Source organism: Temnothorax curvispinosus, unplaced genomic scaffold (genome assembly GCF_003070985.1).
Source record: "Temnothorax curvispinosus isolate PA1 unplaced genomic scaffold, ASM307098v1 QBEX01001649.1, whole genome shotgun sequence".
NCBI classification, from domain to species: Eukaryota; Metazoa; Arthropoda; class Insecta; order Hymenoptera; family Formicidae; genus Temnothorax; species Temnothorax curvispinosus.
Genome location: NW_020211429.1, coordinates 5063 through 16981, shown reverse-complemented (window position 1 = coordinate 16981; position 11919 = coordinate 5063). Strand labels below are relative to the sequence as shown.

The following is an 11919-nucleotide window of genomic DNA, read 5'->3' as shown; positions in this document are numbered from 1 at the left end:
AGTTTAATATCGCGTAAAAGAGTCACGGTCGGTCTCCGCGTGTACTTGGCGCGAGACACTACCGTGTCTCTTGATCATTTAATAATTAGTTTAATATATCATTTACATACTGCGTAAGTCGTATCTCAACTTATATACTTTATCTCGTATGTTCCTTGTATTTTTAGTTTTCAAGATTTAACAATCATTTTATATTACAATTACACATTTGTACTTTTATTTATAACAAACCTTTGCAACTTTGCTTATAACTAAAATACTTAATGTTTAACTAACCTTATATACTACATAATTTTATATCGGAAGAATGTTCATAATTTCGATTCGTTTCAACAGAGCTACATTATTTTCTTGTTCTTCATTAACGTTTACAATAAAATTATCCTGTGCTCTTATGTCCCTCCATTCTATCTCATCTACAAGTGAAGGAACCCCTTCACCGATTCTCATCCAATTAATCTTCCTTTAATGATACATTATCGATTAAAAAAAAATTGAGCCCGATACCACGGACATCAAATCTGTACGTGAGCGTACGTATATACACTCGAATGTGTATATTTCATATTGAAATATTTCATAAGATTCAATTTTATGAAACTTGAACTATTTTATCTATAAAATAATTCGATATTAAAATAAAACAAAAAATTTTTAAAGACCATAGTATGTATATCAAAGAAGAAGACAAAGATAACATATAATAAAGAAATGTGACATAAAAGACACTTAGTGCTGCTATACCAATCGAAAGAAACATCTTGATGGTTATAATAAAAATATTAATATTCATATTCATAGTCACATATGTTAGTAATTAATATTAACATATTATAAATAGTTTAGAACACGAAAATGTCTATAAAGTTATAATAGTTTTCCGTGAGAAGCAAATTATAAAATTACCATTCCGTGCTCTCTTATACCTACGTATGGGAAAGAGATTAACCCTCCGTAGTCACACCTATTTTTTCAAACAAGAAAGTCACTCTGGGTTATTTTGACCCGAGACGAACTTTGACCGTTCGCCATTTGACCATTTATCCACCGATCGTGTTGAAAAAATTCTCAAATGCACTTGCGATATTGCTAAATTGATTGCTATTAAAAACGAAGGGCCTCAGGACTTTTTAACATATAAAAAAAATTCGCAAAAAATTTGTTAAAAAAAAAAAATTTTTTTAAACTACAGCTAAAGGGCGTCATGCCCGCCAATTTTCAAGTTACGCGCAAGATATTTACGAGCAAAGTTGAGGCTCGGGTCAAATTGACCCGGTGTGACTACGGAGGGTTAATAGCGAATATCGCTACTAAATCTCTTTGCCATATGTGAGAAAGCACGGAATGGTAATTTTGTTGTCCGGTAAAATAGTGGACTTTTTATGGTAACTAATAATATATATCTAATAATTACTAGGCAACTTTTTGTCAACCTGTTGTGCCTGGCTCCGGTCTGGCACAAGGGTCTGTTGCTTCTTGAGGAGAAATGAGTTGAATCACGCGTTACAATTGAGCCTATGTAACATTTGAGCTGACGTTGTCTGACCGTTTTCCTGACTGCCTGATTGCCTTTCCCCAAGATGTATATAGTGCTTCGGCAATTGTATAGGTTGCAGCGTCAGTGCAACCTCAGAGTTTTTGGCAATCAGGTCAATTTCTACATCGGGGTTAATGTGTCAAAATTTTGAAGTGTCAAACTGTTCGGAAATCAGGCCGATTACTAAATTAAGGCAAGCTGATTTCCGATTTTTTTCCGGGTGATGTCACGACTTATACAACAAACCATTAATACGTAATAGAAAAATCGGGTACTGTTTTCTTCGACTTTTCGTGAATTTCTTCTAATTTCTCCGCACTGTAGTTCGCTGCTTTATTCATGCTTTTGCGTGTCATACTATTAATAATGTCTTTTATAGTTGAAAATTTAAATGCGTAGAACAGAAATCTGAAATTATCAAGATTATAGAAATGTAGAATGTATAAAATATTTAGGATAGGGAAATAACGCGTTACTTGTAACGCCGTTACAGTTTCTTCTTTTTGGTAACGGACTCGTAACGGCGTTACTTTTTTCTTTTTGCAACTGTAACGGTAACGTAGTTACATTTTTTCAGTAATGGTAACGAATTTAACAGTTCATACTTTTATCGTTACTTTTAATATTTTGAATCTATATTTATGGCAATTTTCGTATATTCAAGTCTCCAGTTTTCGACCGATAGTAATTTGCGGTTGTTGTATTTAAGATCATCTTAAGAATAGTTTTAAGATATCATACCAATCACAAAGCCGTATTAGTATAAGAACAAACTTTATGAATACCAGCTTTGAGGCCGGGCGCTTGCCGCTGCGATTTTCCGTGTTAAAAATTTTAAACATAAAATTAGGAGTACAAAAGAAGTATAAACTGTATTTATAAATTCAACGAAAACTAATATTTTTCCTTATTTGCATTTTGAGCATTAAAACATTTCTCTTTCAATTTTTTTGTGGTCTTGCAATTTAAAATATAAAATTTCATTGCTTTTATTAATATTTTAATAAAAAATATTACAAAAATAAATTTTTTAGTCTGTAACTCATTATAGTATTGAAAAAGTAACAAAAAAAGTAACAAATCGTTACTTTTTAAGTAATGGTAACGATAACGAGTTACTTTTGAGAATCAGTAACTAATATAACCGTACCGTTACTCTAGTAACAGTATTAGTTATTAATACAATACTATCCGTTAAGTAACTAGTTATTTTTTTGACACGGTAACGAGTAACGGTAATTAGTTACTTTTAAAAAATAACTTTTTTATCCCTGAAAATGTTCGAATTTTATAATACACCGAATAATTTGCTCACGAAGCAGATTGACACATGCGATTGGTCATTTCCAGTAGACTAATCAACGATTAAGTTAATCGGAGCTTGGTCGAAGTGGCCTTAAAACTAATATTTTGAAAGTTCATGAATTTTCTCTGTAGCTTTTTATTAATTAATTTGATAATCATATTACTTACTTGTGGAACTTATAGAGGATCCACTCTGTGTAATTAAATGACGCGTATAAATTAGGCATATTTAGATTTAACGTGTCTGTAGCCAATAATACGATTACTTTAAAAGGCATATAAAATTTTCCAGGCCAATAGTTCATGCTCTCAACAAGACACCTGATTATGTGCTCCCATTCTGGTGTCAATTCCTTAAAATTTGGTATTACCCAATATTGATAAAGGTCATTCACGCGTTGTTTTATTTCCTCGAGGCTGCCACGGCAAAAGTTGTACCTGGATATATAATACAATTTATAATATCTCCAAAGTTTTGATATTATATATAGATAATGTGTTTTATGTAACATATTACGTGTGTACATGTATCGATAAAATTACGTAGCCCTGATTTAAAAAAAGCGATAAGAAATGATAGAAACTGACACAATTTGCAAAAAATCTTATCGTTTCTTATCGTAAGCCTATATAATCATTTAGATTCCGAAATAAATGTTATCGTTTTCTTTCGTTCTCTGTTGAAAATTGATTCAATCATTGGAATACGATAGAATTCTTATAGTAATTTATTGTTTTCTATCGTTTTGTTGGAATTTATCGAGAAGAAATGATTTTCTATCGTTTTCTGTCGATTTTTTTTTATCAAACAGTATTTGAAATATTGTTTATATTAAGTTGGGGAGAAAGTAATCCCGGTCACGTATAAATGGCAATACAACGCACGGTAGAACTATTGTTCTACATTAAAATTACTGCAAGACAAGTCTTCCTGTTTATCATATATGTGTATTTATTTTGATTTGATAAAGATTGCCACGTGTCATAATTACTACGAATCCTTGTCGCCACGTCAGTCACTGCTGAAATTTATATAGTCAACAACTTCAGTGTCTAAACGCAATATTGCTCGAAAAACGGCCGTTATATGTCTCAAACCGATTTAAGATTTGTCTTACACCATCTTTCTGCGCGATAACGTCCTACTTCATATCGCTGTAACCGCATCGATAAACACTTTTATAGACTTGAGCTGTAAAATTCTCCTGCAACCTACCTAACTCACCAGATATTGCGCTTTTAGATCATTACCAATTTCGATCGATGCAGCACGGCTTGAGAGGACAACGCTTTCGAAATCCGGACGAAGTCAAGAAATGAATCAAAGGCCAGTATTCATAGTTAAATCTTACATTTAAGACCGTCTTAAGTACGATCTTAAGATGTTATGAACCAATCACAGAGCCGTGTTAGCATCTTAACACATTACTTAAGACAGTCTTAAAATAAGAACCGACTATGAATACCGACCATAGATTTCTTCGCAATCAAAGAGCCGACTTATTATCGGCACGGCATCCTTCTGCTTGAAAGATGGCATAAAATAATTATAAATTCGAACGTAATTAGTTTAATTTAAAAGAAAAACGTTGCAACTATTTTTTCTTAATAGATATTTTTCACGAAAAAATCCAGATTACTTTCTTCCCAATTTAATATACATATGATTATAACACAATACACAGTATATATTATAATTGCACTACACATACTCATCTTCCATTCCAAGAAAATATCCATAACATTTCCACATATGGCAAAAAGCCTCCAAGTCTTCGTCGGTCGCGTCGTGTATTCCAACACTTTGTGGATAGAGCAAAGGTACAACTACAAAACAGCTCTGAGTAAGTGAAAAATCCGCGTTATTTATACCTTTTGGTTTGTATGGTGATTTGTTGATAATTGTATGACGCTGTCCAAATTTTTCAGGTGAAGAAACCGCAGCGAAATCCTTTAGAAGCAATTCACGATCTAGACACCATGGATTTGCGAATGTGCACGCAGCGGTAATTTGCTCATGATCCATCTGACACACCTTCTTCCTCATCGTCAAATGCTTACCACGTGCTACTTGCATATCCGTGTAAGCTTTAGTTCCTTTAATCCAAGGATCTCCACTATACCAGCTGAATATTCGTTTTATAGTCAATACGTACCTTTGAAGTGTATAAAATATATTCATGTGCATATAATTATCTACTTTTTTTTATATGGTCATATAAATACAATATTTTAAAAAGATACCTTTGGAATGCTAAGTACGGCGTATGGCTATATGCTCCCAAAATAATTGGCTTCAATTCTTCTTGAAACGTATAAATATACATAATCCCTATTATTTTCGATATGGCGATCGCAGTGTAATTTTTCTGGACAAATATTTGTCCCCTGCGATATTTATCCATATCCATCCATTCAGGTAATTTTTTCAAGGTTCGGTCATTATTTAATTGGCAAAAGGCAGCTGGAATAATGCTCTGTAAAGACTGCGGCATGTTTGGAAAGAATTCTGCTATGTTTTTTATTATCCAGTCGCATTGCTTTTTTACGGTCCAGACATTGAAATTATTTGAAAATTCATTTTGAGAATTTACTCCAAATATGTTTTTAAATAATTTTACAAGTCCATCTTCGTCCAAGTTTTTTGAGCTAGATTTTATATCGCGCTGAATATTATTGGTATTTATCATATTTTATGGATAACGCAACTGTAACACAAATACAAAACACAAATTTATTGTAAACTTGTAAATTTGATTTCATTGTTTTTTAAAGTTGTATGTTATTGGACCATATGTATATATACTCTTTAGTAATTTGAGTAATTATTTCACTATAATTTATTTTGTTCTTTTGTCTTACCTATAATCTGCTATTCAACTAAAGAAATATCATCACATGATAATCATGCGATACGGTAATACCGCGACGTCAAATACATAAAAATAGTGACTATCATTATAAAGGCTGTTTATACCATCACAACACTGTACCAATAAGCTTATCTGGAGTTTTCACGTAATTCAAGCTTTTGATTAAAATATCTCATATATTATAAAATAGTAAAATAATGTATAAACGATGTATTTCTTATATGTATAATTTTTATTGCGCGCGTAATTTGCGACCAGTTTGATTAAGATCGGTGCAGTCAATCTTGAGATCTCGAAATCTTAACGGTGAAAAGGTCACTTTTTTCGCGAAGAGAGTTCAGATTCAGTCACATGTACACACGCACATACGCAAAGCAAGTTTGTCCCTCAAGCCGTATTTGCAACTCTTATATGTGTGCATATTTGTATGTGATATATGTAAACTAAAACACGCACATATTTTCCTGTATCTTTTCATGTATATTTTCCTATATCCATATATTAAGCAGCTTACCCTCACGAATGAAATGAGAGAAACTGTAGGAAATGATTTAGGCATGCCTCAGAATCATTTGAAGCTAATCAGATTTGCTGCAAAATTCCTAGGAATACCAGTATTTAGAATCTGCATTACTGATGACTTAATGAGGTCTACCGCTCAAACTAAAGAATAATTACATTTGCATGTATTATTTCTGTCGATAATGTTTTTGAATGTTTCCACAAAATTTCTCCTGTTTGCAGTGACTAATAGCAACGACTGAGTGCAGTTTTGTTACTTTTCCACTTATTCATTATATTATATAAATCAATTTATTTATAGTTCCACTTTACTAGTGATTAGATAACAATTATAATTAACAAATTCATTTTTTAAACGATATATATATATATATATATATATATATATATATATATATATATATATGGGGCATTCCATGCCAAATCAACCAACGATTTTCCTCGACCATTTTTGATTTGGCTGAATAGAATATTATAAATTAGGGAACTTTAACGGAGCAAGTAACAATTAAATCATATAGTTAATGAAAAAAAAACACGTATATTATATCTATGAAAATAGTAATCAGATTTATTTAAAAATAAAATCAATAAAAAAATTAAAATTAAAAATAAACAAAATAAATTAAAAATATATATTTTTGATTTATTTTATCCGTTATGTTCCCCAATTTATAATATTCCATTAAAAAAAAATGATGGATTCCTCATCAATGAATTCCTCTTTATCTATAGATCAAAATTTCAGGATTGCTGTCTATAAATTAATCAAATTTTTTGATAGCCATCGGTAGTCTATCTTGTTTAAAAAAAATTATTTTCGAAAAAAATGAAGAAAAAGTTCCTTAAAAAATCGAAGTTATTGCGAAATCCCACTTTCATATATGGCTTAAAAATTTCAAAACCAAGTCTAGAATTTGTGAGATTTTTTTGAAAAAAAAATCAAAACGGTTGTATTGAGAAAAACAAAAATTTTTTACTTAAATTCTGAAAAAAAAAAAACAGTTATATTGTCCACTAAAAATTATTTCGATATTTTTTTCGAAAAGTACGGTGAAAAACAAAAAAAAGATTACCTTATTTTGTACAATATCTTTTTTCTTCTTAAAGTTACAGGCATTTGAAATTTTAAACTGCTTTAATTTAAATTTTTTTGAAAAAATTCATAACTTAAGTATGGGTAGAGATAAAAATCTAAAAAAAAAAATCATGGAAACTACTTTTATTTAGTATGAAAACACAAAATTTTTAGCCAAATAAAAAATGGTCGAGGAAAGTCGTTGGTTGATTTGGCATGGAATGCTCCATATATATATAATCGGCTTTATAATATCGGTTCTTCACTGCAGGTATTCATTACATAGTATCTCCAATAACTCCTGCAAGTTTCAACAAAATCGGCGGAGAACAGCGCGTAGTGTTCTCTTGTTGTTATTCATACCGAGTGGTGATACCATAAACATAGCCGTAATAAACATAAAAGTTCGATCACTCAATCTGGATGAGTCACATTTTATATGTACTTTGTGTCGCGATACTACACCGTACCGCGTGATCCAACAACTCTGTCCGCGGTTTTTAGAGTTTTACACGGTTACTTACATTTAGCTGTAAACATATTTACTCAAAATATGTAAAACTAGAATATAAAACAGAGTTGTTGGATCAAGCGGTACGATATAGCATCGCGACGCAAAGTACATAAAAAATGTGACTCACCCAGATCAAAATGTATAATAAATATTTGTAGGCGACATAAAAACAAATCTCATGAAAATGTAAATACGGAACAAATATGGAGCATGAACGTTTTTTATTTGTATAGGTACTTGGCCTATTGGAAGTCAAATATTATACTAAAAGATGAATTTGTTTCGATTTCGATGAATAGCGTTAATTTCATGGATATTCTTCAATATCAGACGCGATTGCTGTCACATTGGGAAGAAAGGCAAAACCCGAAACAATTGTCCCCTAAGGTATAGTTGAAGAGTTAATCGTAAATAAAGAAAATCACATCAATCTACCTCTTTGTAAGTTTTCTGATTTCGTCCTGGAGACCGGCGCGGCGGTGGATTATTTTTCTCGTCGGGATGACAAAAGAATGTAATGAGTCTCTCGTGCGACTATTAAGTATGTCTTCTTAGAAAGTTGGTAGGCTTTACTGTCAGCAGTTGGGTAACGATCGGCGTTGTTGAAAAAGAACTGAAAGATCGCCACTATATGCGTGATACTTAAATATTATTAGCGATGCTTGAAGAGAGAAAGAGACTGCGATATTGGTGGCACCGCGTGTAGGGGAGACCGGTATTTACATTATTATGAGATTTGTTTTTATGTTGCCTACAAATATTTATTATACATTTTGATCTGGGTGAGTCACACTTTTTTTGTGTCATCCGCTGTTTACCGCGCTTGGCTCCGATTGCCTCATTTATTTCTCTTGATTTAGTCAAGAAAGCCTATACCTCTTTTATTTTATCTTACGCAGGCTGAAAAATGCGTTTCTTTCAAAATATTAATTACGCTGAAGATGACACAAAAAAATGTCGAAACGTCCGTTTTTAATATATTTATTATTACAATTTGGCTTCGCATTGTTTACCGCGCTTGGCTCCGATTGCCTCATTTATTTCTCTTGATTTAGTCAGGAGAGCCTATACTTCTCGCTATACTTCGTTTATTTTGTAATATAATTCTCATAAACTTAGAGTAAATGAAAGAATAATAATTCTCATAAACTTTGTAATACTTTCATAAACTTTGAGTAAATAAAAGAATAATAATTCTCATAAACTTTGAATCCCATCGCATTTGAGACAACTTACCCTGAACGGTCATTTTGAACAAAGAAGATTATATTTATAAACTATGTAATGACGGTTAACTAAATACAAGAAAAATTATCTAAAACTATAATATTTTTTATGACCAAAAAGAAATTACAACTAATAATTCCAAAAACCAACGGAACAATAAAAATAGAGGCAAGAAAAATTTACTCACGACCTCCAATTTTTAAAAAGTGCTCGTAAATATCACATGCGATGTTTTTGAAACGAGCTATTTCGTACACCCGACTAACACGATAGGAGCAACCTACACTATAAAGCAGAATATTCCACTCAATCTATTAAGTGAGATATAAGCTTTGTGACAACTTACCCGTGTGACTTCTAGCCCCGGTCTCCCCTACTCGCACGGCAATGAAATAAAGAGCAGCACGTCATACATATTCTCTTTAGGTTTAAAGATGCTTTATGCGTCAATCATGATTTATTTATTATGAATAAAAAATGATCGATTAGTGCAATACATTGTATGCGTTTGATCGCATCGCGGAGTCGGCCTTGTATATGATCGCAATTTTCTCAGCAAATTAAACAGTTAGGAGCATTAAAGATTAGCGATACCTGTTCGCGTAATCAGTTGTTTTCACCAGCTGTCTGTTGTGTTTGTCTGTCTATTATTAGGCATCTATTATATTACGTTAGGCAAGTATAAAAGGTTCTGAAAAAGTTTTCAATATTGAGAAAGAAGAAAAACTCAAGACAAGTACGCAATAATTTTAAAACAACGTTTTTAATTAATAAGCTTTCAAATTATTATAGACTAGCAGTTGAAAAATTTTGTGGATAGTGTAGAAATTAAAAAAACATTATGACAATGTGGAAAGCACGAAAATTCCATAAATGCTACACTTAAGCATTTATGGTCAACTGATAAGGACTCGCAGACCGACTTATACTTATGCTAACTTGACAACGGCCGAGAACATTATCAAACATAACCGACCACTTTTCACATAGCACGTATAAGTGGCCGTCTTTTATCAATTAAAACGTCCATAACAGCAATTATATTCTACAGACCTGCTACACCGCAGATTGCTGTTCTCTCGTTTTTTATAAGTTGCGACAAATGGACGATATCTAGCACATTTGCTACACTTACTACGTTTACGCGAGCGTTACTTCTGTAGTAACTTACGATAATTCCTTCGCGTAAACGGGATTTTGTAATATAACTTACGATAATTTATCTACTATCTTAAATTCAAAATATTTATAATTAATTCACGCACTCGTGCGTCATTTTGCGCGTGCACTTTGGATCATTCTTACTTGACTTTCATATCATGACCCTATGACTTTACTATACATATTCAACTGTTAGAATGATAGAATGTCCTCCAAATGTATTTATCATCGTCATCCTCTATTACAGGAAAATGTAACAGAAGCCAAACAGAATGTGTTGAGTGAAGAATTACGCGCATAGATGGGCACGAACATCGTGTGTACAGAAGGGTTTTTAAGGGAGGATTCTCTTTTTTTTCGCTGGCGATGATTTACAAGTAATAACGTTTCACCATAGAAAAATTATTACACCAAAAGACGGCTCTGTGATTACAGATAAAACTTTCGGCGAATGTGAGGAGCTGGAAGTATTAGAGCGTGCGGCATTTATATTGAGAAAAAAAATGTTATCAATTAAAGCTCAGCCTCTATCAGGCAATATAACAGCGCTCGATTTAATTAAGGGGGAATGCGAAATCCCTGCTGATGTTTCGCAGTTTTTCCGTTCAGTAATTTGCGATAATGATCCAAGAACTGTGAAAAGTTGTAACTGCACTCGCAAAGTCAATCGTCCAAGACCTTATTTACGCAGTAAGTCATGGAAAAATTAAAACTTCTATGCACATAACGCTTGGAATGACATTGAAAAGCATCACAAGTAGTAGAAAAGTAATTGACATTATAAATAAATACGGGCACTGCTGCAGTTACAATACTATCGAGGAATTTGAAACTGAAGCTACATTTACATTTGCCTCTTGTAGTAAATCGATTATTTGTCCCGAAGATATTTACTTATCGTCTAATTATTGTACAGGAGTAGCCTTCGACAATTATACGATCGATTCGTTGAAACTTGTAGCGGTAAGGATACGTTACACGATACTGTCGGTATAATTTACTAAAATGTTGATACAGATATTTGCGATGCACGCACATGTGATATAGAACGTACTGTAAATGAACCTCCCACCAAAAGGAGACGGACGTTTGACGCTATATGTCCGGAATTGGTTACTTACGCCAAAAAACCAAAAATGGTTGAAAAATTACTGTCCATTGATAGCGAACTGCGTACAGTTAATAACAGTAATTACAGTTTTTACGAAGAGCTAGATGTAATGTAGGTTTTATCTCATTATTTTAAAATTGCAAACACGCCAATGTGAATTGGGTTTAACAGTAAAATCGTAGTAGATAAATCAATCAAACAAAAAGTATCGTACTTTACACCGATCAATGCCTCGCCGACAAATATTTCCGTAGTAGGTATATGAAACGATGCGTCAAAGTCAGATAATTGCGGAAGAGTTGCAGCAACAATATATTCAAGCCACTTACGATTTAGCGATAGCCAAAGTTGCTTATCAAATCCAAACAACTGAGCATCCACAATTTAACAATCTATTTATTCATCTTGGTGAATTTCATATAATGATGGCGTATTTTAAAGCTGTTGGCAAAATAGATGAGTGCGGGCTCATTTATATTATGGTCGAAAGCGGATTATTAGCTTCCGGCTCGATCAATGGATTTATCAGCGGAAAACATTTTAATCGATGTAAGCGTTTACATCCTTTAGTGTCGCTAGGATTGCAAGTTT

At 32.6% G+C, this 11919-nt stretch overlaps 1 protein-coding gene and 1 pseudogene across 7 annotated transcripts; one reads left to right on the top strand and one right to left on the bottom strand.

Moving 5' to 3' along the window:
* Positions 1-210: 210 nt before the first annotated feature.
* Positions 211-10212, bottom strand: LOC112467312. 7 transcript variants are annotated; one of them, XM_025035898.1, is made up of 6 exons: positions 9244-9333; positions 6230-6378; positions 5087-5550; positions 4555-4998; positions 3011-3280; positions 211-1945 (listed from the first exon to the last, which is right to left on the bottom strand). In XM_025035898.1, exons 3-6 carry the CDS (start codon positions 5530-5532, stop codon positions 1786-1788), a joined length of 1320 nt encoding a protein of 439 aa, XP_024891666.1. In that variant the 5' UTR covers positions 5533-5550; positions 6230-6378; positions 9244-9333; the 3' UTR covers positions 211-1785. The 7 variants fall into 7 exon arrangements, with proteins under 7 accessions (XP_024891666.1, XP_024891682.1, XP_024891675.1 ...); XM_025035914.1 differs by lacking the exons at positions 6230-6378; positions 9244-9333 and adding an exon at positions 10110-10212; XM_025035907.1 differs by lacking the exons at positions 6230-6378; positions 9244-9333 and adding an exon at positions 9403-9537.
* Positions 10213-10422: 210 nt separating this feature from the next.
* Positions 10423-11464, top strand: LOC112467341 (annotated as a pseudogene).
* The last annotated feature ends 455 nt before the right edge of the window (positions 11465-11919 follow it).